Source organism: Heterocephalus glaber, unplaced genomic scaffold (assembly GCF_053883595.1).
Source record: "Heterocephalus glaber isolate CG9 unplaced genomic scaffold, H.glaber_assembly_v1.0 deba00000809, whole genome shotgun sequence".
Lineage (NCBI taxonomy): Eukaryota > Metazoa > Chordata > Mammalia > Rodentia > Bathyergidae > Heterocephalus > Heterocephalus glaber.
Genome location: NW_028258163.1, coordinates 11,152,585 through 11,179,889, shown reverse-complemented (window position 1 = coordinate 11,179,889; position 27,305 = coordinate 11,152,585). Strand labels below are relative to the sequence as shown.

The following is a 27,305-nucleotide window of genomic DNA, read 5'->3' as shown; positions in this document are numbered from 1 at the left end:
TATTACATTATTTTCTCCCTGGACCATGGTAAGAGCCTTATAATTGCTCTCCCAACTCCCCACCAATCTATTCTCCTTCTATGTCCAGTGAGACAAGTGCACTACAACAAAAACAAGAAATCAATTGTAAAAATCACACTAAAGCACTCCTCCAGTGTGTTGCCCCAAAGTCCTCCGTAGCACTGCTAAGAAAAGACTAAATGTGTTAAACAGGTATATAATGCTCTCCTCTCATTGTGGCCTCCATTAACTCATCCTTTTCAAACTTCTTGAAATTCTCCCCAAAGACCACACTGTTCCACAGTTCTGCCCCCTCACATGTGAACTTTGATGCTTACTGGTACTCTGCACATGTTTAGTACATATTACTACATGTTTGCAGTACATAATGATTACATTTACCATGGGCAGTTGGTACATGTATCTATCACATCTTGATTCATTCTTCATCCCCTTTACCTCCTCTTCCTCCTTCTTCCTTCCTCTTAAAAAAGATCTATCTTTGTACTTCCTATTATCTTTTATTTTGCTCTTTACTTGCAGTTTGGGTTTCTCATATAAGAGAAATTTATGCAATATTTAATCTTGTGTGTCTGTTTTTTTGCACTTAACATTATAGTCTTCAGGTGCATCCATTTTCCTACAAATGACTCAACTTTATCCTTTATATCAGAGTAGTGCTCCAATGTGTTTAAATACATTTTCTTTATCCATTCATCTGTTGATGGACATATAAGCTGCTTTCAAGATTTGGCTATTATGAATTGTGGTGCTATAAACATGGGTATGTGTGTATCAGAGTAATATGATGTCTTTAACTCTTTGGGGAAGATACCCAGAAGGGCAAGACCTGGGTCAAATGGATTTTCTCATTCTAGTTTTTGAGGAATCTCCATACTTATTCCCATAGTGGTTGTGTTAGTTTATATTCCCACAAGCAATGTAGAAGGGTTCCTTTCACCCTCCAGCCTTGCCAGCTTTGTTATTATTTGATTTCTTGATGATGGCCATTATTTCTGGCAGAAAATGCACTCAGTGTTGCTTTCATGACCCCTGCTGTTGAACATTTTTTAATCTGTTTATTGGCATTTGTAAATGAGAGATCTTCTTCTGAGAAGTATCTACTCATTTTAGTTGCCCATTTTTAAATTGGGTATGTATGTATGTATATACGTATTTATTGGGTACTGGGCATCAAACTCAGGACCTTGCACTTGCAAGGCAGGTGCTGTGCCACTGAGCTAAATCCCTGGCCCTTTTATTGGGTATTTTATTTTCAGGATTTAATTTTTTTGAATTCTTTACATATTCGGAACTATTAGTCCTCTATTTGAGGGATAACTCGCAAAAATTTTTTCCCATTCTCTCTACTCTGTTGGTCTTTTCGTTTTTTTTCGTTTTTTTCCCCTTTAAGTTTATTGGTACATTTTAGGTATAAAATACAGTTACATTCATCATTGGGATCTTGTACCTTTACATGAGTATCTTGGTTCTTATTTTTTTCCCCTTCCCCTGCCCTCCCTTCACCCCCTCCACCCATCCCTATTTGCAAAGACTTTGTTTCCATTTTTTTCCTCTTCTCATATTTTTTCCTTTCTCTTTTTTCCCTTCCCCTACCCCTCCCATTTCCCCTGCTCCTTTAGACCTTTTCTTCCTATTACACAATATCAGTTATACATTTTTAAAATTAAAATATCAAGATCTAGGAGACATTACCACAGATTTTACAGAATTTAAAAGGATATAGAAAGCATATTACAAAAATCTTTTTTGAAATAAATTTGACAACTGCTAAGAAGGACCTTGGAAGACAAATTAATGAAACTAACTCTGGAGGAAATATAAAATTTGAATAGCACCTAAAGAAAGTATATTCCTAGCTTGAAAACCTACCTATATGACAACAGCAGGCTCATAAACATTTTAACTGATAAATTATATCAAACAATTAAAGCAGAAAAAAGAAGGAACACTTCTCCCCTCATTTTAGGAAATCAACGTTGTGCTAATCCTAAAACTGGGTAAAGATAATACAAGAAAAAAGTATGAACATAGATAGAAATTTGTTTAACAAAACAAACTATTAGAAGTCAGATGTGGCAGTATGTAGAAAGTGGTTTTGTTATAGGGATGGCAGTGTTGGCTCAGCATTGGAAGATCCACCCCCAAAAGTCATCATTTTAACACAGGAAAGGAAAAAGCCATATGATCCTGCCACTAGTTGGAGAAAAAGTGTTGGATTAAATTCTACAGCTGTTCATGGTAAAAGCTATCAGGAGGCTAGAAGTAGAACAAAAACTTCTCAACAGATTAAAGACATGTACTCCATACTTCCAGTGAGAATGCCTTATATGAATGGAGAAGATACAATGCTTTCTCCTTAAGGTGGGGAACAAGGGCAGATATGCTTACTCTTTATCTGTCCATTAAACTTTTGATGTGATCTCATTTGATGATTCTTAGTACTACTTGTGCCAGTGAGGTTCTGTTCAGAAAGCCTTGCCTATGTCTTCAATAGTGTTACCTATCTTATCTTCCAGGAGATTGTTTCTGTTTTAACATTTAAATTTTTGATCCATTTTTATTTTAGTTTGGTACATGGTGAGAGATATATGTCTAGATTCAATCTTCTGCACGTGGATACCCAGTTTTCCCAGTAACAGTAGAGGCTAGCTTTTCTCCAATGTATGTTTTTGGCCCCTTTGTCAAAGATCAAATAGGTGGGGTTGTTTCTGCATCCTCTATTCTGTTCCATTGGTTCACACATCTTTTTTTGTATCAGTACCATACTGTTTTTATCACTGTAGCTTTGCAATGTAACTTCAGACCTGGGACCATGATGCCTCCTGCTTTGCTTTTATTACCCAGGATTGCTTTTGCTATTCTGGGTTTCTTTTGAGAGCCCTAAGCCATTTGTTCTAGGAATTTGCTCCAGTGTCACTGCCTTTGTGAAGTCTCCCTGATGACCTCTAGGGAAGAGTCCCTCTGTGTCTTCTTGGAACTTTATTCCTAGCTTTTCAAAGATGTGACAAACTAGGCCGACTTTCTTATTTTAATTTGCTGTCATTATTATTACTTTCATGTTTATTGGCTGACAGTCCCTAAGAAATGGGAGATTTCATATAAAAATTTAGATTGTTCATTTCTTTTGACTCTTGGAGGATGGCTAACCCTGGACCCACACTTGCTTGGCATTGATAGATAGAGCCAGGCACCAGTTGTCAATTTAGGGGAATTTTCCATGCTTTTCCTTCTTCACCTGTGTGTCATTTACCTGGCCCTTGAAATACCAATTCCATCACAATGAGCACTGATGTTTCACTGTTAAAAGTTCTGCTATTGAAATAATCCTAATTTGAGGGGTGTAGAGAGGTGCTCCGGGGGAAAAAACATTGTTTTGCATAAGAAAGTGTATCAAGTTGGTGAGGTCGAAGAAGATCACAGAGAAAATATTTACATGTTATAATCACCATTTGTCTTTTAATTAAAAACATTTAAAAAATTCAACTTAATCTAATTATGGAAAAGTTCAAGTTAGTAGTGGCATGATGGTTGGATAAGGTGCATAGTGGGGAAAATTATTAGAAAACAAGTTACAAATGTTCTTGGATTTTTTTTTTCTTATTAACTGAGGTTATCCGTTTAAACTAAATTCTGTGTAGTTGATTACATCCTGAAGGTGAATTTGCAGGTCAGAGGAACCGCACGCTTCAGTGAGAGGGAAAAATGCAGCTGACTGGTGTGAAAAGAGGCCACCACAAATAACCCCAAGTCATAAATTCAGGGACCTTAAGGGCGACCTTCTCGTGCAAAACAACACTGGCTGGCTTATTGCTTCCTGGGAGTCTCGGGTCCCCAGGGAAAGGTGCTGGAAATGGGGCTCTTCTCCCAGTGTTCAGCGATGAGCTAGGGCAACACCAGGCAGAGTGCTCCAGGTAACAGTACTTAACCTGCAAAGAAAGGTCTAATGTCCCCCAGGGAGGCCGGAGTGTCGACTCTGTACCTTATATTTAACTTCTCCTTTGACAGTAATTTCAAACAATGGTAGATCCTAAAAAATTATAAGGTCTCATTGAAGGGAATAAATTGTACTGTTCCTACAAGAACTTCTCTGTGATGTGATTGCCACATTTCCTTAGTTACAGGGTCTGTACAAATTCAGCTTTGAGTCTAGATGTCAAAGTTATTCTGGCTTGTGGGCACATCTCTATTGCTTGGTAGCCAAATCTTTAATTCAGAGGATTCTTTTTATTTGGTATCAAGCCCTCCTCTCTTCCCTCATCAAAACTTTCTCTCATTTTTTTGAACTCTTCCTGAGTCAGCTTCCTCCAGGAAGCCTGGTCTGAGTAGCACACACATTTCTGATGATTTAGCAGGCAGAGGCAGCCCATTAGGCTCCTGTTTCCCCACACGGGCACAGCAGCCCTGGGTCCACAGGGAAGCTACTTTGGTCCTTGGCCCTCGAGCTTCTTGTCTTCAAATATGCCATAGTGGCATAAGGATTATTCTGAGCTGAAGGAAGACATCTGAGAAACAAGTGATGTAAAAAAAAGCATTTCGGAATTCCCACTGTCTACTTAAAAGAAGAGCTTCCCAAAAGAATTCAACTGTTCATTGCAGGAAACTGACTCTTGTCATCAAGAAATGTCAGCGCCGCACCCAAAGAGACGCTGTCACAAACTATCACATTTTCCACCTCTTATCCTAAAGGCCCACAGATTTTTCCTCAAGGTCAGCTGCTTTCCCAGAGGTGCCCTTATCCCTCCCCGTTCCCTAGTCAGAATGGTACATTAGCTTCAAATACTTACCTCTTCCCTGAGTCCCATATCTTTGTAAACTCTGTACTAGGTGATCAAAATCTATTTTTTCTCTTGCTCATCTGTTAGTCTGAATTTAATTCAGACTCCCGGCTACAGAACATAATGGGGTAGGAGATAAGTTTTTCCTCTGCAACATCTAGAACGTACAGGAACATGACTATCCAAGTTCTAGGACCAACTCTATGTCATGAATATCTCCCAGGTTCCTACTGACCTCTTGTTTGCATTCCAGGAGCTGCACAAGGCTCTGAAGCAGGCAGAGAAATGCTGCAGTTTCTATCCCAGGGATTCACAGTCACTAACCACATGAGTACATATACATAGTTGAATGTCACAGGGTTGAGGGGAGGTGTAAGGGGAAGGGGAAGGGGATGTAAAAAGTTTTAAGACGCATCATGTACACATACAAAATGCCTATGATAAATGTCAACATTGTATGTTGTAAACATAAAATAACGATAATAATAACTAAATAAAATAACTAAAAAATAACAATAATAATGAAAATGGGGAAAGCATCTACAGATTGAAGGAGGGCATTGGGAGGGGAAGGGAAGGGGAATAAAAAGGATCAAGATGTGTTGAGCACATATACCTACTCCCTAAGATGAATGTAAACTTTATGTACCGCTATCATGTACCAATAAAAAAGAATGTTATGGGGGATGAATACCAGGGGCACTCTATGGGCTAAAGGAGCTATTATTCCTATAAATCATTAACCCCAAGTGACTTAGAGGCAAGGTCCCATTGCATTAATTTTCTGTAATGCCTTAGAATAGTGAATCAAATAGCACTGATGTGTAGGAAATGCTGAAAGCTATTGCATGTCCCTTGTCATAACTATGTGAATGTGTCTCTCTCAAAATACAGGCCTGGAAGGGGAAAGAAAATGTCCACTTCCAGCACTCTCACGTCTTCTACACTATCCCACTGCTTTCACTTTTATTTTTCAATTTCCCTCCTGTACTTTCCTCCTCTAACTGTCCAGCTATGTGAGGATCTTTGTTGCACTGATCCTTTCTGTGTTTTGTGTTTTATTCCCAGGCCCTTATTTTTTCTCATTACTGTTACAATCCCCCTAGATGCCCTTTTACATTTAAGCTTAGAAAAGGCCTTGACGAAGTTCCATCTGTTCTAAATAGACTCCTAGAAATACTCTAGCCTAAAGGACATCTTTAGCACTGACTTGTGCATATTGTTCATTCTGCATTTATTACATTTGGCCTTAAAATAGAATATATTTGCCTCTGTATCTTCAGTTTGGTTGTGATTCTCAGAATAATAGATTATCTCTGCCTACCTTTCATAGAGAACAGCACCTTGCATGTAGCAGGCACTCCATATGCTGAGAAGTTCTTAACAAACTCAATCTCTGCATATGGAACAACATGGAGAACAGTTGTTCACATTCACAAATCTATAGAACCCATAGTAAGAATGGTTCAAAGACAACACAGAAAAAAGAAGGATTTAACTTTCCTACTTCACCCATAAGGGTTGCCTCTCACAGGCAATCTGAGCCTACCTGGCTGGTGTCAACGGGGCATGGGATGAAAGAGGCTTGCGAGAGCAAGTGCGTGGTACCCAGCAGATCTCTCACACCATCAGCATCACGTTTATATTCTTTGACAGGCTCTAGTCTCATCTTCTCTTTTGGAAGTAAGGCTTCATAGCAAGGGGCATAGCCAGAGGGAGGCAGGAACTTAAATTCTCCATGACGTCCACCCATGAGGAAACGTACTCTGTCATTTGAAGAAAGCAAGAATAGAGAGGTCAAAAAATATCCCCGTCTAAAAAAATGAAAATCAAAAATCAGTTCCCACTGACCCCTTTTTCCCAAAGTCATTTTGTTGGAAAGAGAAACTGAAAGGGCTGCAGCTCCACAAAACAGCCATAGGAGGACGGCAGTGAAGTGGCCGCCACAGGGGTAGATGGGAAGGGTTTGCTTGCTAGGATGCTAGTGGCTGGTCAGGGGCACCACCTTCTGCTGTCATTCAGGCCTAACACCCTGGTCCACCCCTATATCTTTGCTGGGACTTCCCAAGAAGGAAAGGGCTCTCAGTGGCTCATGGTACTGACAGGCAGGCACTAATTACCAACACACAGAAATATTTCAGTATTTTAGTTCAGCTTAGCAAATATGCTAAAGAATTTCATCTTCACATACATAGGTTAGGTTAGGCTAGGCTAGGGTTAGACCGCATGCAGGAGATGAGGTGTGAGGGACAGGGCTGTCTACAAGCTCTGGCAAGAAGTTGTGAATTTATTCCAGGTGAGAATCTGCTCATGAGATTTAAGATGAGGAAATATAAGATTTTTCTAGTGGTCTTATATTGATAGGCGCAAGGAGCAATGAAGAGGCCCTTGAAGTAGTCACAAAGAGATGAGTGTGTGTTACACAAGGTGATCCAGCAGCCAGATCTCAGTTTTGTTTGGAAGTAGGATTATTTGGAGATGCCGATGGTTTGGGTGTGTATGTGGAGGGGGGTGATATACATGGAGGAAGTTATTATTGAGCAAAGCTCTCACAGCAGAAGACTTCAATAGACCTCATTTCCTTTAATGGGAACATTCCGGTAGGGCAGACTTGCAGGAGTCTTAGTGCTGGCTGCATAATTAAGATGCGGGAAATATCCTAATTATGAAACTGGAAAATAAAAATTGCTACAAGTAAAAAATGTTTTTTTCCCTTTCTAATAGGAACAGATACTTTATCCTAAACATTACTGAATAAAATGCTATTTTAAAATTAATTATAGAAATCATCTAAAACCTCCTACTTTACCATTTTAAAAAGTACTAAACAACGATACAGAACCAGAAGCACAACTGCCCCCTTGTGACTGCACTGACATTAAGTGTTATATAACAGGGCATGATCTATGTGTATTAAGAATATGAACAAATGACATTAAAATGAAATTGAGTCATTAGCCTGCAGTGTTACTAATTTAGTGAAGCTTCAGGAAGTAATGACTAAGCCTGGAAATTATTTGTTGAGCACTTCCCAATTCAATTGTACCATAACAGATTGTGTTACTGGCATAGGATACAATTGGACCTTTTCAAGCAAAGAATTAGTGTAGGAAGTTTTCTGCCTTTTTTTTCTTGCTAAGCATCCTCCTGTGAAAAGATGAATGTCTGGGAGCTTAAACAGCTAGTGTGTTCTGTAACCCACTAGCATATGGGTTCAAAAAGCACATAAATGGTCTCATAAGAGGACCTCAGATGGACTTCATTATTCATGAGCTCTCTTGCCAGTTCTTTTTAGTTTCAAAATTTCTCTAACAAATTAAAATGGAATGAAGTCTCATGCAGCATTTAAAGAGAAGAGTGCTGTCTCTTTTTATATTTATTAAAAACATAGTAATTTGATTATAAATCTTCTTTTATAATGGCCAGAAAAACTGTAAATGAAAAATTAATGCAGGCAGAAATCAGTGTTTACTGCTCACTGAAGCATCTATCTTTGAACATCATTATACTGTGCTTCACTGGGTAGAAGACAAGATTTTGGACTGCTTTGGAAGTCCTGCCAGGTAAGGGCCCTTGCCCCCAGCACGTGGGACTGAACAGGAGCTGGCCCCAGCTAGCCCCTCCATCGGTGGCTCCTTCCCTCACAGAAGCAACAACCTGGCCAGAGTCTGTTAGAAGGGATCTGACAAAGAGCTGCCAGTCCTGGGGGTCCCCTTTATGACCACCCTGGGAGATCCAGACTGAGGAATAAAATATAAGTTTGAAGGGAATAAGCAAAAGAAGGAAATAAATGTCTGAAAATCACTTTAATTATTGGAGTATGGCATTAGAGTGGGCTCTGAGTTTTGGCAGGGTCCAAAGGCAGATCTACAAATTCATAATTCAGAGGATTCCTAGTATGTTCCTAAAGAGAGATGCTGGGTCACCTATGCAGGACATAGCAACAACAACAACAACAAACTGCCAAAGAAGTTCTCTAGTTTCCGCCCACAATGTCCTCTAGTCTGAGCAGGGAAAGGAGTCCAAAACTTGGGAGATCCGTTAGGGAGAAAAAGGGCTGTTGGCTTCCACCTGAAGTCCGCTGATGGCTGATAAGAGGACCACAAGGAGATGCTCAGAAGACAGCCAGGGCTCTCCCAGAGTTTGGTGAGGGACACGTTTTCCTGGCAGCAGAGCAGAAAAGGCAAGAAAAGGATCATGGCAGAGAACGGCCCTCCAGGGTGACATCAGGAACCAGCCCCATGAAAGAGACTGCTGTCAGCCATCTCAACAGCCTCTGAAGATCAGAAGGATGAATGACTGGGGAGAGGGGCCAGACATGGAGGGAGATATGGGGTCAGCCACAGGAAGCAGCCAGCAGGAGTGGTAAGGCTGTACTACAAGATCTACAGCAGGAACCCCATTCGGAGGCTCACTAAAAAAAGCCTCAGAAGGGCCCCAGAAGTGAACGATGCAGCAATTGTAACAGCCACCAACCAAAGGCTCAGTGCCACATGACCACTGGCCCAAGTCCACATGATGTGCCTATCCCCAATCAGGGCTCCCCTGGCCAATCTAGAGGGGTGCAGCACAGGAGTCAGCTAGCTGGGGACAGGGCAGATCAAAGGGAGGAGATGGTAACCTCACACTGCAGGGGTGTGTTGGGTGAGGGCTCAAACTTTAACTGGATACAACTCTGGATCTTAAAAAATAGATGACACTTCTAAATTGCTGACAAGATTGATCTTATCCCTAATAGGAGCAATAAAAGCTACAGGAAGCACACAAGAATTCATCGAGGGCCAAAAATCCAGGGCATCAGTTTATACCAGGTTAGAACAGTTGACAATGAGCTGAGGGTTCCTTTGCTAGATTCAGGTAGATTATCAATCAGCAAAGTGTAGCTCTGCTAGCCACCCGAGGCCTTGAGTGCCAATGGCCCTCAGCTCTTAGCATTACAGCTCTGGGCCCTGACGCTGCCAGTATACCAGTGGTTGACACTGGTAGGTGCCAGCTTCCACAACTCAGCTGATTGGTCTCTTCTGCTGATCTTCATTGGCTGCTGGTCTCTGGAACTCTTTAGGGCCAACAGTTCAAGAACATATTACCTCCCTGTCCATACTATTCAGGACAGGAGTTCCCAGCAGATTTACATACCTTTCAAGCCCACAAGAGTAAGTACCTTACAAGCACCACTGGAGTGAGGCTTTATTTGAGCAGGGCCCGTGCTGCAGCATAGGAGAAGGGAGTGAGTGCACAAGAGAGAGCCTTTCTAGACCAGAAGGATGAGAGGAGCTCTGCTTATACAGCAGCTGCATGTCAGTGTTTGGTCCAAATTCTAACCTGACGATTTAGTCCAAGTTGGTCTAAACTCAAGCCTTCTGAATTGAGCCTACTGATTGGTCCAAAATCAGTTCTACTGCTTAGTTCAATTTCCAGCCCAGTTTATGGTCAGGGCAGATGCTTCCCAGAGTGGGTGCAGGGCATCTGGTTTAGCTGCAGCCATCTGGGCCACAGTTCAGCAAGACATCAGGCTCTTTAACTGATATCTGTCACATCTCTGTGAAAAATACGGTGGCCAAAATAAGGAATCTTCACAAGGGCTAGCTGTGTCACTAGGGTTACTACGTGCTTACTAGGGTTTGGAGATGTTGGGTATGTTAATAATGGCCTGGATCCAAACTACTTGGGAGGGAGTGTTTCCCTACCACTTCTTCAGAGTGGTGGCAGGAGCTCGGAGAGGGATGTGGAAGGAAGGGGCAAGGGGCACCACAGTTGACAGCCAGGTTACAACTCCTACCACAGTGGCCTGGAGATGGGCTGTGAAACAACCTGAAGGGTGGTGGGAGGACACTGTGGCAAGCTGTCCCAGTCCATCCTCCGCGGACTGAAAGTAGGGAAGGGAAAGGAGGGGGAGGGAGGTATGACAACTGTTGGCCAAACCATGCCCCAGTCAGGCCCTTATAGAAAACAGGGGAGAGGCAGTCTCGCTGCTTCAGGTCAGTCTCAGAAGAAAAGGTAGCTACACCTACCTGTCTATTTCTCTCAGTAAATCCTGTATCTGGTACTTAATGTTTATTCTATAAACCCTTTGCCCCATTCACAAATGAGACTGTACAATTGGAATGTAAATTTCTCTCCTCTGTGTTTTCTATCCTGCTGCTTGGGTTCTACAGAATCTTTCAGCTTCCACCAAATGTTAAATTAAAAATAAAAAACAGAATTTAAGAGTTGAGTTAGAATTAATTTGTTTTTTCAAATATGGTCTCACTATGTGGTCCAGGCTAGCGTCTCTCAATCTTTCTGCCTCTGTACTACCACACCTGGCTTAGAACTAGTGTTCTCTAGTCTCAAAAATTTCCCCTACATTAATAGATTTTAACATTTCATTAACCAATTTAATCTCTTCCACTAAAGCACTGTCACCTTCTCAGGTCTTCCTACAACTCAAATGCTTCATTTTAGGAAGGTCAGTTTTTTCTTTCTGAAGTGCTTACAGTAAGCAGTGGTGTCCTCAGATTCCTTCACCTCAGAAATGAACAATTACTTCAATCATTAGCTCCTAAAATCAAAGAAATGGTGAGATATAGAGGAATTTTTTTATTTACCTGACTAATTTTGAAAGCACAGGGTTAAGTTACACTGAAAAAACTTTGCGAGCATCTTCAGTGTTACCTTTTGAGATTTGTGCATCTTTGCTTGTTAATTTGCAGAAAGGATGAGAGAAACTATTGCAAATACTCAAACATGAAAGACTGGCCTATAAATTAAAAAATACAGTAAAAATGAAGACACAGATTTGCTGTGGTCAAAATGGTGTTCTCTCGTTAGTCTACAATATTGTATTCACAGCTTACTAGCAAACATGGAGTCACTTTAGTCTTGCTAGGTGTCTCATTATTTTTATCTACTACTGAATCCCTCCTAGAGGATTGGAATAGGATTCCAAAAAATGTAAGTTGTGGTTAAGAGGAGGAAGAATTAGCAAGCTTTTGCTGACTTGAATTTAACCAGTAAGTCAAGATTCATAGTTGCACCTTATTACACATCACTGAAACTGGAGAAGATTCTAAGTTATGGCCAGTCTCACATTCATATTTCTTTCTGGCTAGCATTTGACGAAAGCCCAGAGCAATCCAGCCAGTGCTCATCATGTTCTCTGAAGTATATTTATCTAAGCAATAATTTCCACACATTGATTACAGGAAGCTGAAATAGCCAAGCTGTTGGTTACCTGAACTTTAGCCAAGTATGGTGTGGAAACCAATGGAAAACAAACAACAACCACAAATACCAACTGACTTTGGATACTGCTATTTTTATAAATTAGAAAGGGCTAGTTACAGAGTTATGTAAAATGATTAAATGGATCTTTGGGAAGCTGTAAAATATATTTTACTACAGTAAATAACTCATCAATTTCTTGTAAAACAAAAACTAACATCCAAATGCCACTATATACTGTGGCTTTTGAATAATGTTGTCTATGTGATTCATGCCCTAATTCCATTTGTGGAAGCAGCTGGGAGAGATCACTTTTTAGTTTTTATTTTTATTTTTATTTTTTAATTTAATTTTATTTTTTTGGTACTGAGGATTGAACTTGGGGTCCTTGCACTTGCGAGGCAGGTGGCGGAACCACTGAGCTAAATCCCTGGCCCAGAGATCACTTTTTAATAAAAGCTTCCTGGCATTTACATAACTGGACCTTCTCAGTGGAATCCATGGTCCACAGGCCTCATCCTCAAATCTATTTTATATTAAATAGGGCTGTTAGTTGAGAGCCCTCTGCACTAGTGCACTAGTGAAACTGCCCAGAGACAGGCCACAGAGAAGAAAGCGACAGAAGCATACCCATAATAGTTAGAAAAGAGAGTACATACTGCTTTATGGATTTTGTGGTAAGTGCTCATGCCGCCTTTGATTTCACTGTGGGTCAATCTCATTGAAAATGATTTTTGCTCTTCGTGTGTCTCTGCTCTTCAATGACTGCTAGCAGGGATATCCTAATCAGGTATTATTAACAACACAACTTGCGATGATAAAAATAATTATTAAAAAATTCAAGACTATAATCTCGTTAAGGACCATTAAACAGAAGGAAATGGGACTGTGAAAAATCTAATTTAGAAGCCACACAGAAGTTTAAAATGATTATGAGAAACAATTCTGAATGCCTCTCTGATGGGAAAACAAGGATTACTCTCTAGTTTGGCATAACACCTTACATCTCACTGGGAGAGATGCCATAAAACCCAGAAAGTGTTCTACAGTATTCAGTGAAACTAATTTTAAAAAATTTTATTAATAAATGTATTTTGTTTCAGTATTTTAATTAACCTAGGGTTACTATCTTAGTTTCCCTTTCTAGTTTTTTTGTATAATTGAACTAAAGTAGTGCAGAGAACTGCTGGGTTCAATATCAAATTTAACTTTACCAGCTGATGTAAGAAAAAGTATTGGTTTATTGACCCCATTTGTTCCTAAGTGAAATGAACCAGTGGGCTGTTCTGCAACACAGGATTAGCACCGATACAGACTGAGGACATTGCATCATGGACTAGATGCATTTCAGGAATGTGCATTTCCTAACTATGTGTGGACTGTGAATCATATATTGTGATACCCAGAGACGGGAATGTGTCGCAGCTGATAGTTTCCCCGGGCAGGAGGCTGGAGTGATGTCCATCCCCCGGCACTGCTCTTTAGCAAGACAACTATAAGCAAAAAGCGCCCAGATCTAAGTTGTTGACTCTTCAAGTCAACACAATCTGAACCCTTTCATTTAAGTTCATTTAGCCATTGTACCTTCTAAACGGTTAGATGTCTCATTTTCCTTATCTTGTGATTTTGCTTCTGTTATCTGTACACTCAGAAGGCTGCATGATCTGTTGACCTAGACGTGAGATACTAGGAATGTCTTGTACACACGGATTCTATTCAGCCCCTGAATCTTTACCTGCTAGATACAGTTATCAAGAGGGGATTAAGAAAAAAGTCCCATCCAAAAATAAATTGCAACACAAAATTCCTATTGTATTGCTCTAAGGGAGAGTGGCAGGATGAGCTACTGGTTAAGAATTACTGTGTAACCCGCAAGGCTGATGTACTGCTCTCTGAACACAAAATATACACAAAATCACATTAGCCAGCAGCAGACTAAAGAAGACCCTTTCTGCAAAGAGCTAGGTTCATTTAAGTACTTTTTTTTAGATAAATTGCTTGGGAAGTAAGCGTATGGGTCAAGATGTGATATGTATGTGCACCAATCCTCCCTGATTATGTATTGCAAAAACATACTGTACTAATAAAAATCCCCACCAGAAAAAAAGAAAATAAGTAATAAGTTAAAACCAGTGAGGAGGAGGTAGTCAAACAAAACAAAAATGAGAAGGTCAATAATGGTAGATGACGGAGGCCACCAACCAGCCAGGCAAATGGAGTCCTGGGCACTGTCTGATTAGGGTGACCTTGTTTCTCCAGGGAAGGTACTAAGCCAAGGCTGATGGCCTCAAAACTGCTATGTTGTATCAGACTTCTACTCCCTCCCTTCATTCTGGGGAAGAGAGTAGGGAAAATGTACAAGGGGGCTTACACTGGGCTGCTCCTGACAGCCACAGAGTCTTGGTTCCAGTTCCCTTTTTTTTTTTTTTGTGCTTACTGAACCCCTGTCTTTCAACCACATTCCCTGCTTTCTACATGCTCATTATGAATATTAAAACAGGATATCACTACATTCAATGACATTTAATACTTTCACAACGGGGCCATAAATGCACAGTTTGTACCACCTAATGGGACTGTCCCATCCCACTCCATGGGACAGCCATGAATGTGGCTTATATGGCAGTGGTTCAAATGGAATGTGGTTCAAGTCAGCGGGAACGTTACAAAGAGTTGGGAAGAAATATCCTCAGCAGAGAGAACACAGGTGAAGAACTTAAATTCTTTAGAAGACTGCATCTGAGGCTCATGTAAGATTCTTTGCCTTGAAATGTATGAGTAGTTTTTCTGTCTCACTAAGTTTTCTTCCTTTTTTTTTGATACCGGGGATTGAACTCAGGACCTTGTGCTTGTGAGGCATGTGCAGTGCCACTGAGCTAAATCCCCAGCCCAGTATCACTAAGTCTTTATTATAGTGGTTCTCCATTTTTTACGAGAATCTCAAACAGTATTAATGATATTTCAGTATTATAAAATCCATTTCTATGAGTGTTCACACACACACACACACACACACACACACACACACACACACACACCTGTCTCAAATTCCAAAGGTTGAGTGTCATTTCCAAAGGATAATTCTTTATTCCTAGATAGTTTAATTGAAAGACAACCAAAATTTTATCCCCCTTTGGAAAATATATGAACATGTCTTAGTGTATTTATCCACCTGAGGTTTTAAGGCCTCTGACAGTGGCTCTATTCTGACAGATGCATTGCCTGGACTCCTGGGGCTCTGAGATTCTTCCTCTGTAGTTTTAGCTTTGTAATTCTGTCTCCACAACTCTCTTCTCCTTCCAAAGCCTTGTCCAGAAGCTTCTAGGGTTACCAGTAGGACTCTAATAGTGGTGAATCCAGCTTCCTGCTTAGTCAGTTGTGATCTCTTTAAAATACAGGAATGGAGAATGGCTAAGATTCTTTTGAGGAAGAATTATTGTTGAGTCTTGCCATACAGTCATTAAAATACTGATTTCAATAAAGGTTGAAATAAATAAAACTACATTCAACTGGTATAAAGGGGGGGGCAGGGCAATGGACATAATAATCAGTGATAGTATACAGAAAAAGAGCATGCATAGTACGAGCCAAACTCAATGCAAAATATTTAAATATGTACAAAAAGGTAGTATGATTATCTTCGGGTGATCCTAATATGGGTTCTCTGTATTTCCTTTGATTTTTTTATTACTTTTGTAAAAGAGAAAAGGAGAAAAAAAAATCCTAAAGGCAAGAAGGTAAATAACAACCAGAATATCTGAAACCTACAGAAAATAGTTTAACAGCCTTAATATATTAAAAAATTGTCCAAAATTAGTATCCGAAAAGCCAAGAATACAAAATTAGCAAAAATATTGAGTTTTGCTGTATTTGAATATTATTGTAGTTTTATCCCCCTTGCATTGTTCTTCTTCGAATGGTTTTAATTTTTTGTATGTGTGTGTTTGATAATAGTTATTTTATTTAAAAAAATATTGAGTTAAAAACTACTTAAGAATTACAAGCATTAAAAACGCTTTACTACGTTGATAATTAAACAGAAAATTCAAATTCTAAGACACAATTTGTTCAAATTGGTATGATTAATAATAACCAATAACAACAACAACAACAAACATAACCAATAACAATAAGAATTAATGATGATTCAGTTGGCCATTTCTCTATGTTGTTTTATATAATACTACAGGCTCAACTTTTTTATCTGAATTTTTTTGAGATTCCAGACTTTGGAATTCTATAGAATTAATAAAATGTAGCAAATCCATGTATGAGGCAGAACCTTCAAACAGGGGAGAGGCAATACCCAGTATTCGCGGACATCAATATTTCTGCAGTTATGCATGCATTCCTGAGGAGCAGGACAAATGAAAGAAAGGCTGAAAAGAGTCCCATTTGTGTTGATAGTTTTTCCACAAAATGAATTCAAGTTAGATTTGCTGCAAAATGAATTGTGAACTATTTTATGGCTTTTGGAGTTTTTTAGATTTTGAAATTGTTGACAAGAAACTCTGAACTCTTCATAAGATTTTCCTAAGAATCAATCTGACCACACAGTTATATATTTTCTTACATTTAAAAGTTCATAAATTTTTTACCTTCTTCTAGAAGAACAAAATAGAAATATGGAAAAATAATTATAGGTAAGGAAGTTCACAATAATTATATTTATAACATTACAAATAGAATTGTCATGAAGATACAACATCAAAGCAATAACTATGTTACAGTACAGCCAAGTAAAGGGTCATCATGTGACCATCAGACATCATTTTGGGATACATAATATCTCAGCAAAAGGCTCCTAACTTGTTAAATGAAAAAAAAAATTTTCATGCTCAACGTGACTACAACTTGGAAAGTATACATAAATTTGTGGAAAAAAGACTTGAAAAAAATACACCAAAATATTAATAGAGATTACAGCTAAGCGTTGGAATCATGTGATTTTTACTGTATTATTTATAATTGTGTCTTTTAAGGTTTTTATTATAAACATGTGATGTTGTTATAATTTTTAATCTTCTTCACAGAACTTATCTTAATATTTATCTGAGTACATAGCCTAACTCCTGCAAGAGTTCTCTGTTAAACAAATATACGGAGGGAAGAAGTCTAGTTGGCTTTTACCCTTGCTGCACTCCTTTCTTGGGGCGATTTGGCCTGTAGGACGAAGCACTAGAGATTACTGGTTCATCAGCTCATGGGGGTGGAGCGACGGGGAGGTGGGGTCATGACTACTTCCCAGAAAAGCATAGCTGTAACTTACTTGACACCTGCTGAAAAGCTCATCACAGGGAAGAAGAGGCCATCGGTGTTGAAGTTCTCAAACATCCCTTGCACAGGCTGCCCATTGATGCGGAAAGAGATGCTAGGGACTCCGAGGTCCAGACAGCAGCTCACCACATCATCCGACTTCAGCAGGTGCTGGTTGATGGAGGCCACAGACCTGGGTATCCGCCCTGGTGAGCAAAGAACAGGAAGACGGCTGTGGACTCCAGAGGTACTACCCAGCTGGAGGAAGCACAGAGGCCAGCCAGGGAAGTGTCCAGGTCTGATGGCCACATAGATGGTCCAGCATGCAATTGTGCTTGAAATGCAACTCTGCTTTTCCTACATGAGATGAGCAATGAAAAGTGATTTTCTAGGCTGGTGAGTGGACAGACACCATGTGTGAGAGAAGTCTGGGGAAGCTCTCTTGCTGCTGAGGAGGAGAACAAGAACTTGCTGTTTTTCTCACTCTTAAAAAGTTCTACTTTTCCCATTAAAAACAATCCTTAGGGTCGGGGATTTAGTGCAGTGGCACTGTGCCTGCCACACAAACACAAGGTCCTGAGTTCAAGCCCCAATACAAAAAAAAAAATCCTTACTGCAACATATGTTCCCTTTTCATTAAGCTAACTTCTAGAATATATTGCCGTAGTGTTTGAAGAAATCCTAATAGAGCTGTGAAATAACTGAAATGCTACCTTGAACAGTTACCTTTGAACATATCCTTGATGGACAAAAATGCCGTTATAAGGCTTTTTATCTTTCTGAGAATTACATTAATCATGGAAAAACTGCGGTGTTGAACTGTGATTACACCATCATTCTCTCTCCCTACCCTTTCAGAGACCTCTGGTGGTTTCTACATAGGTCTGTGCCACAGCCCCTAACGATTAAGATTCTCATTTACTTGCTGGCCATCCTACATCAACAGCAGTGTTTCCCACAATCAGAGGCTGGGTTCTGAGCCTTATTTAGCTTTTAATACACCACAGTCACCAAGTGTCTTCCAGAGGATGAGTGGAGAAGGACAGTCTTTTACCTCTCTATGAGGCTGGGCTCCCATATAGCAGTTTCCTTTAGAACACTCTTAGCAAAATGAAATCAGAAGCTGAGCCCATTTTTAAAGTACAAACAGTAGAGATTACCAAGTTGGAACTGATACTATCTGGAAACTAAAAGGAGACTGCTAATTATTACTGGATAGGAGGCATATACTCAGCAAATGTGCAGAGCAATGCAATGGAGAATTATTTGAATAAAAGACCCCATTTCATATGGCATTCATGCTGTAAGAGGTCATCTAACGAGGTATATCTCATCTTTAAATGTAAGTAGACTGGAGTTTGAAACTGGAAAATGAGGCAATTGTGGAATCACTTTGAACACTCCGGTAACTGTGCCTCCATCATGGAAAAATAATCTGAGAGTGTTCAAGGCTTCAAATGATTTTAAAGGGTTCTGCTTTCGCCACTTGCTGCACAAGCGCAAGAACCTGAGTTCAATCCCTGGTACCAAAAAAAAAGGGTTCTGCAACCAATATTTAACTAAGATGCAGATCCTTCCAATTGCTCTGTAGTGCAGTGGCATGGGGGATGGAGGGAGCCTTTGCATTACACAGGCATGAATTTAATCTCAACTCTATACTGCTACATGAACCTGGGCCTGTGATTCTATTAGAGGTTCAGTTTCCCCATCTGTAAAATGGGCACAGTCATGTCTACGGTGAATCTGTGAGGACAGTTACTTGTAGGGATGATTATTCTTCCTATGATATTGATGAAACAAATGACTTATGTCCTCTGTAAACTCATAAGGCTGGATAGTGTGGTAGTTAAGTGGAATTTCTGGAACAAGTCTCCCTGGTCTTGAGTTCTGACTCTGTCCCTAACTATGTGACTTTGGACAATCAATGTACCTTTGTGTGCTTTAGTTTCCTCCTCTGTCCAGGGGAGATAATAATACTTTTTTTTTTTTATCTCATAGCATTACTGTGTTCTGAATGAATTCCTCTATATAAAGTCATTAGAATAAGATTTGTCATGTTGTAACCCAAAGCAAATGCTATTATTGTTTTTGTTTATTAACTCCAAATCAGAATCACTAGGCTAATAGAAGGGAAGCTTATCAGAGAAAAGTAAAAACAGTATCTTTCTTTTTTTTTTTTTTTTTGGTACCAGAACTCGGGAACTTGCACTTGCGAGGCATGTGGCGGAACCACTGAGCTAAATCCCCGGCCCTAAACAGTATCTTTCTTAAGATCTAGAAAAACAAAATAAGGAAAACTGTTGCATTGAGGGCTAAGTCAAAATAGTGATTTTTAATATAATACTCCCTTTACAGTGGTAACAAATATACTCTCAAATATGTTGAATGTATTTGATCCTTTCAGAGCACTCATCAGAAATGTGACGCTGTACAATAAAAGGAAAACTTGTTTCAGAAAGTTTTTCTCAGAGCAGCCTCAACTGCTTTTTAAGGAACTCTGAATAACCTTAGAGACCATGAACTTCGAGAGACTGAAAACTTTCATTGCCTCTGCTAGTCTGAAGAAGAAATGTCCCCTGGTGTAAAGTCTCAAATCCATCTGACGGGCCTAAAAAGCTTGGAAAAGCCATTCCAATCCCGGTGCTATAGTTTACATGTTAAGTGTCTCCCCAAAGTCCATGTGTAAAGGCACTAATGGAGGGGGGTACCTTTAAGAGGTGGGACCTGGTGGGAGGTCTTAGGTCACTGGGGAATGCCCTTGGAGGGGATTATAGGACCCTGGTCTTTTCATCTCTTTCTCTCTCTCTTCTTTCCTGGTGATAAGGTAAGCAGTTTTTTTCTGCCTCATGGTCCTGCTATGAGGTACTGCCTCACCACAGCCAAAGCACCAGGGCCTATCAATCATAGACTGAAGCTTCCAAATCTGTGAGCCTAAAGAAACTTCTCTTTATAAGTTGATTAGCTCAGGTATTTTCTTATAGCTAACAGAATCAGCAGTTTAAGATAAAGGAAAAAGCCACTTAATCATATGCTGAGTATCTTTGAATTATCCCAAGGATATATGACTGAGGGATTTAATCTCATTTGATGAGTAATGTAGCCAACAGGAAAACAGTGGTGCTCAGGATTTCCATAGGCCTGGGCACTGCAGAGTTTGGTATTATAATATAAACATAAATATTTAGGCACTGAAATGTGAGGAGAGCCAAAAACATAGAAATGCTACTTTACAGCTACTCTTTGGATCTCCACACAGCACTGGGGTGGAAAGACCCAAATTGACTGTATTTGAACCATGAAGCAATAGCCAGGGTCTCCTTTTGATAGGGAGACAGATAAAGTCCCCTTGTTCAAATTTGACTGCAGAGCTAAATTATCTTGATGAGTCAAGTTGTCTTAATAAATCAAGAAACATAATTTTACTGCATTTGTTCACTTCTGTATCACTTATTTCTTAGGAAGAAGAGTTCCTCTGCTTCTTCCAGTTCTGCAAGAGAAAAGTGGTTACAGGGAAGGGGAGGTATGGTTCCTTCTGTGACACTGCCCTATAGCCAGTAGCAAACCATAGACTGCTCTGAGCTGAATTCACTTCCAGCTGCTGTCCTGAAGGCCACAAGGAGCCCAGGTCAGAAGAGAAATGTGATGCTTTCCCCAAAAGAATCATTCCTCCCAAAGGAAAGCTAAAGGGCTGAGCTGCCCTGGCACCTCTCTGGGAGATCTGAAGAGGGGTCATTTCCATAACTATGTCTGAAAGTGACTTCACAGGTTTCCATGGCGCAAAACAAAATAAAAATATTAAGGCTGTTTTCCTACCTACAGAGGAAAATGTTTATTCATATTCCTAGGATGTCACTTTTTTTTTGGTACCAGGGATCGAACTCAGGTCCTTGTGCTTGCGTAGCAGGTGACGAAACCACTGAGCTAAATCCCTGGCCCTAGGATGTCACTTTGAAACTTAATTTTGCCATTCAGCTTGGGACTTGTGCTCGCTTTGGGACTTGGATTATTTATCCCATTAGGTATCACAGACGGGGTGTTGAGGTACCCAGGCTTTGGTCTCTGCAGCTACAGTGGACTTCACAGACATTAATGGCTGGAAAATCATATTTACTGGGTATCTAATATGTGCCAGAGACTTCATATTCTTTATCTCATTTAAGTTTTCTAAGGCATATGTGTATAATATATACTCATATATATTTTTACTCATATTTTTATTTTTTAATTAATTATATTGGTACATTTAATGTACATTCATCATTGGAAATTTGCATGTTTACATACTCTACCTTGGTTCTTATTTTATTTTTTGAGATGAGATCTCACTATATTGCTCAGGCTGATCTCAAATTCCTGGGCTTAAGAGGTTTCCTGCCTTGGCCTCTGGAGTAGCTGAGACTACAGGTGCATATAATGCCTGGGTACATTTTATTTTACCTGAAAACACTGACTCTTCAAGAGGTTGAGTAATTTGACTAATGTCAAACAATCAGAAATTGACAGACCTAGGATTCAAACCCAGGCATAACCACAAGCTACACTGTTTTTTCTTGACTCCATTGACAAAATGTTTGGAACACTGCAATTCTTTCCAACTACTGCTCCATCTATTCTACTTTTGTAAGTATGTTAAAGACCTGTTCAAGTCAGTGGCTTAATTTATGCACAGTGATAACTTTAAAGTTAATGGACCTGGGCATTTAAATTTCAAGGAAAAGAAGAAAAATTGTCACAACCAATTTCTAATATTTCTCCCTAATCACCTTCCATTCCTTCCTATAGCAAGTTGTAGGGTCATTTCCATTCCATTTCTTCATCAGACAATTACCCGTTCATCAGGTAGTCTGAAATTCATTGCTGTCCTGGTGGAAGTCATTATAGGAACTTTTTTTTTTTTTTCAGCTGGAGAACATGTTGACATATTTACCTGCAGTGCTTTCTGCAAAATATATGCTTCTTGTGTGTTGGCTGGAGAAGTCAGTGTTGCCCAGACACAAGGAAGGTTCAGGCTTTAGTGAGAACAAAAGGTATAAACCTTCTAGACACTGTTTTCTCCACATCTCATCAGATGTTAGAAGAATGACATCCCTGAATGCATCTCTATGCCATTATATTACGAAGTTTGGTAATGTTCAGAGCCACAGCTACTGAAAAGCTGAATTACTAGCCCTCTTGTCCTTTCTCCAATTGTATGGAGCCATTGCCAGTGCTGGTGAATGTGGTCATGGAGCATCCAGCACGCTTACCTTCAGGGCAAACAGGGTGGGAGGAATGGGAGAAGAGTGGAGCAATGCTATACTTTAGGAATGATATACAGTTAGACAGGATTTCAAGTCCTGAAATGCAAAGACAGCAACCCTTTATTGACACAGCAAGAGTGGGTTTTCTGCCTTCTGATTCACTGATGTATTCATTCCTCAAATGTCTACAAATGGATCCAGGGACTCGGTAAGTACCTCATGCCTGCTATAACACCTGGAAAAGACTAATTTTTCTCCTTTGAGAATGATTAGCTCCTCTTTGAAACAGAGACCACTCTGCTTTACCCAAGGGTCTAACTGTGGTTCATATTTCCTTAACTAACCTCCATGCAGAGTCCTCTTCAGGCATTGCCTGGGCTCCAGAGAATATACCTGGATTATGGCTGGAGCTGGGCAGCCATGAGCAGGTAGTGTGGAAATGATTTTCCTAAGTCAAGAACATCTGTTCCATCACAGATTTAATCCTACCACACTTGGCAACTGCTGATGTATACAGGCATATGAATTTCTTCTTCCTAAATCACTTACTCAGAGATAGTTCTGAGAATTCTATGACATCAGTAACCTAAGCTAACAATTCCTACTATACAGCCACAGACTCAGTGGCTCATGACAAGTCTTTGAGAACCGGGAAAAGCCACCTTCCATGAAGAACCAGGATGGAAGGACCCCTTCCCCTTCAGCCTAACCTACCATTCTGCCATTCTGCATTGGTTTTTGTCTGTACCATGCTGTCCCTTGGGACACAGAACACAGACAGATGTGTTCATTCATTCTCTCTCCCAAATGATTCAAGGTAATTAAATACACAAATTAATAAATTCAGTATATTCCTTAAAGTTTTAAAATCTTTAAACAATGTAAAACAGTGAAAAAAAGAAACCCTCCATATTGACCGATTGAAAACAAGGACCATCTGCAAGAAGTTTGTCATCAAGGATGGAGGGGACATTAAATTGTTGACATCAGGCAGTTGGGTTTTAGGCTGAAAGCTAAAGGAAGAAGGAAAACATGATGGGTTATATAGTTTCCATTTACAAAAGAAAACAATGTCTAGATTTATCGTATAAAGATGAACTCTTCCCTCATACTGGATTTAAGGAACAATGTGTGTCCTGGTTCCTTATGTAAGAAACACATAGCACAATGCTTACATAAGAGCATTTCTACATGGGACACAATGTCTCTGGTTGCAGTTTTACAAAAGAAACAGAATAGACATGCTTTGGCCAACAGAAAGGAGAGGTGGGGTTCTTGTTCTGGGTGAAAGCGTGAGAGTCCTACATTGTCACCAATGCAGAATCCATTCATCCACTGGTGTGGGCAATGGACATGCTTGGGAAAAGCTCAGTATTTATCTCTACAAAGGAAGCCTTGAATTCTTTTTAAGAGATCACTGGCTAAAATGCATGGAACACTGATCCAGATATATTAACTTCTGTAATATGAAGCAGCAGGCAGTGTTGACAAAAATGATGGATTTGAAATCAGATCAGGATCCTTCTTAGTGCAACTCTGGATGAATTAGTTAGATATCTTTGTATCTTGTTTTCTATATATGTAACATGAGGTCAGTATTTTCTACCTTAGGGGTCACAGTGAGGATAAAATATAAAACAATGTATAGCCTATGGCCAAGTAAATAAAGCTGAGTCTCTCTATATACAATCCTAATAATCCTATGTGATAAGAACCAAACAGATACTGATACTCAGATTGGGAAAGGTTAAGTGATCTGTACTAGCTCACGTACCACCTAGGGACTTCAGAACCATGGCACCAGCCAAGTCTCACTTAAGCCTGATGTTCTTCCTACCTGAGACTCATGAGCCTGTATCACTTCAACTGAAAGTGGTACTTCACCTTAAAGAATGTGAGGTCCAGGAAAAGAGGAGGGGCTGATGCTCTTGCAAGGTACTCACCTGACCAGAGATGAAGTCCGTCAAAGCCATAGGAGTACAGGTCATCACCAACACCATTGCCTCCCCATCCTTCCCCTCCTCCTGGGTAAGGGGCGTAGCCTGAGGAGGAGGCCCAGCCTACCCGCAGGTGTGTAGGCTCTGCTGTTAGGAAGGGGTCCACTTGGTCGATAATCAGCTCAAAGTACCATTTCTTGTACTGGGCTGAGCCTTCAGCAACTCCCAGGAAGATGTTTGGTCGAATACTGAAAATTCAAAATGGGACAGGTGGTACCTTCAGATGTTCAACAACTGAAAAAGCAAATTGAACCAGACCCAATAGGAAGCACTGGCCCAGTTAAACCTGGAGAAAGAGCAATTTTGTGTTTTTTGTTATTGCTCAAAAGTGGAAAAAGCTTACAGCCTTCAACATTTGGTCAAATTCTTAGTGGGAGGTGTCAGGACAACTTCAATTCCATTATAAATAGAAAGCATTTTTCTTTAGATATTCCATTCAACCTAACATATTTATTGAGCACCAACCATGGGTGACAGTGCTAAAAATGTTATATAGAGTTATATGATTACAAATCTTTGTGTCTTTCTGTAAGTGAAAGAAATAAATTACTTGAGTTCCATCTTCCAGCAAATTGGTTTTAAGCACCCTCATTTTCCAAACAGTAGCTTTGTCCTCTAAGCATTATTAATACTAATGGCTTCTTGAAAGCATTAAGAAGTCACTATTAGGCAACTTGTTAAGGGCAAGAGGTTTTAATATGCTCAGTAAAGTGGTTAAAAGCTTGGGACAGACCAAACAAATATGTAGTTCCCTGCCCAGTAAATAAAGGTGAGTCTCTCCTTTGTTTAGAAAATCCTAACAACCCCTAGAGCTTTTATTTGGAATCATATTCTTAGAGATGTGCTTTTCCTGGACTGGGGTTTTGGGCTGTTTGGAGTGGACAAAGACAAACCAGGCTGTTCCAAGAGGGGAAGAGGTCTGCATGATGCCTGAGGTCTGCCTGATGCCTCAGGTCTGCAGGCTATGCTGTGCCTTCAAAGGAAGTTGTCCCTCATGTCTACAGACTGAGGTGCAGGTTTAGGTGGAAAGTGAACAAGAACCCAAGGCCTGCTCACTCTAGGCCCCATAAGTTCACATGATTGACAAGTGATCGTGTATGGGAACCAGTCAGTAAGAAAGGCATCTGGCAGGGTCAGTGGTCTTCATCCTGGCCCTCACAGACAGCAGCTGGATAAATGGCCATGTGTCAGAGGATACAAGAAACCACAGCATCCACTTGGAAAATCCATTCTATTAAGGGATCTTAGAAAGCATGTGCACATCAAAATAAATATGAATATATTATGAAGAAGTTATTAAGTTATATAAGTTATATAAGATGTGCATTCATGTTTAAAATAAAACATGGCAAGTCACTTCACGCTAACTTCTTCAGCCCCTGGGGAGTACAAATCCTCTATCTTCAGTAATGTCAAGGGAAAAGCTTGAGAAACTGCTCAAGGGGTGGAGTAGAAAACCCTAGTCATAAAATGTGCACATCTGCCTACATGCTTGCACTGACATGAAAACTATGGGTAGGCAACTTTGTAGTTGTGATCAGCTCTATCTTTGCTGCCAGCAGACAAGATAAACAGAACCATGTTTGGCATTTGGACTGATGTTGGATGGCCTTACCTGGTCACATCATTAATTAGCCGTGTCTGCAGGAGCAGATTTCTCCGGGGCAGTAAGTTGTCACAGATCAGGTTTTGGTTGGCTCTTACTGCAACCCCATTGCAAAGACAGAGTGAGCACAGGACATCCAGAACCTGCAGCAGGACACAGTCATCAAACATCAGGACCACTATGGGGACTCGCTGGGCAGGATCTCTCACCACTACACGGGAAGGAGGCAGGAGTCATGAAGCATTGAGGCTAAGTGATAGGTGGAAAACCAGCTCAGAGGCAGGGGGCCCTTGTCCCCCTTACCTAGCATAAGTGAGCAAAGCCCAGAGCATGCTGCCTCTTAGGAAAAGTAGGCTCAGCTTCCTTCTAGATGCCTTGCCCTAGTCTTGGGTCCTGCCCTTCCAAACTGTTCACCACCTGTGGTCACCGTTCTGACAGTGGGTAAGAGCTTGAATCCTGAAGTACTGTCAAGGTCACAACTGGGTTGTGGTGAGGCATCAAAGGCACAAAGGGCCCTCCAGAGGCCTCAAACTGAAGCTTCAGCTTCCCCTTCCCCCAGCCCTGACTCCCTCCCTTTCTGCTTTGCACTGAGAACTCAGATAGCTCTAACTGCACAGTCACTTAGACTCCCACTGGGTGATGGTATTTGTACAAATCAGGCAAAGGAACCTTAGTGATAGTTCAAATTCTTGTTCTTGGGTCTTTTACTGTGATATCAGCAACACTCATTAGGATACCCTTAAATTCCTAGAAATTAATATTCAAAATATTTCACCCGCTGTCCTCATTCCATCTGGGCGAAAAGCAAACCTGAAAGAGCCCAGGTGGCCTATGAATCTGATAGATCATCACCAAGCTGCTCCTGCTCGTTTCTAGCTGCCCAGGAAGCAAGAATGGTCCCTGCCTCCTCCTCCTCCTGCAGGCTGCTGTCTCATCTGCTCTCTCTCATTGTGCCTCGTTCTTTTTCATTCAGATTTTGTGTTCAGAGCATAGCAGAGCAAACTATGCTGGGTCAGGCACTGTTCTTCTCTCTTTCCCTCACAGGAAGTATGTGCAAACAGCAGTCGATAAATAACAGCCGTGAAGCGACAGGCTGCACCAACAGGGGAGGTGTGGAGCCACATTTCAGACTTCCAAAGTGGCCACAGAAGACTTGATACTCAGTAGGGTTGGATAACTTCAGGCTGTTGATAGCATTTGTGTC

At 40.4% G+C, this 27,305-nt stretch overlaps 1 protein-coding gene across 4 annotated transcripts in view; it reads right to left on the bottom strand.

Annotated features, from left to right (window-relative positions):
- Positions 1-27,305, bottom strand: part of Ryr3 (ryanodine receptor 3) — a 565,647-nt gene that overhangs the window by 238,850 nt on the left and 299,492 nt on the right. For all 4 annotated transcript variants that reach the window (XM_087207455.1, XM_087207452.1, XM_087207454.1 and 1 more), the window contains exons 17-20: positions 26,111-26,244; positions 24,442-24,683; positions 17,272-17,464; positions 6,349-6,565 (exon numbers count right to left, since the gene is read on the bottom strand). In XM_087207455.1, coding sequence (XP_087063581.1) covers positions 6,349-6,565; positions 17,272-17,464; positions 24,442-24,683; positions 26,111-26,244 — 786 coding nt within the window. The remainder of the gene's footprint in view (positions 1-6,348; positions 6,566-17,271; positions 17,465-24,441; positions 24,684-26,110; positions 26,245-27,305) is intronic.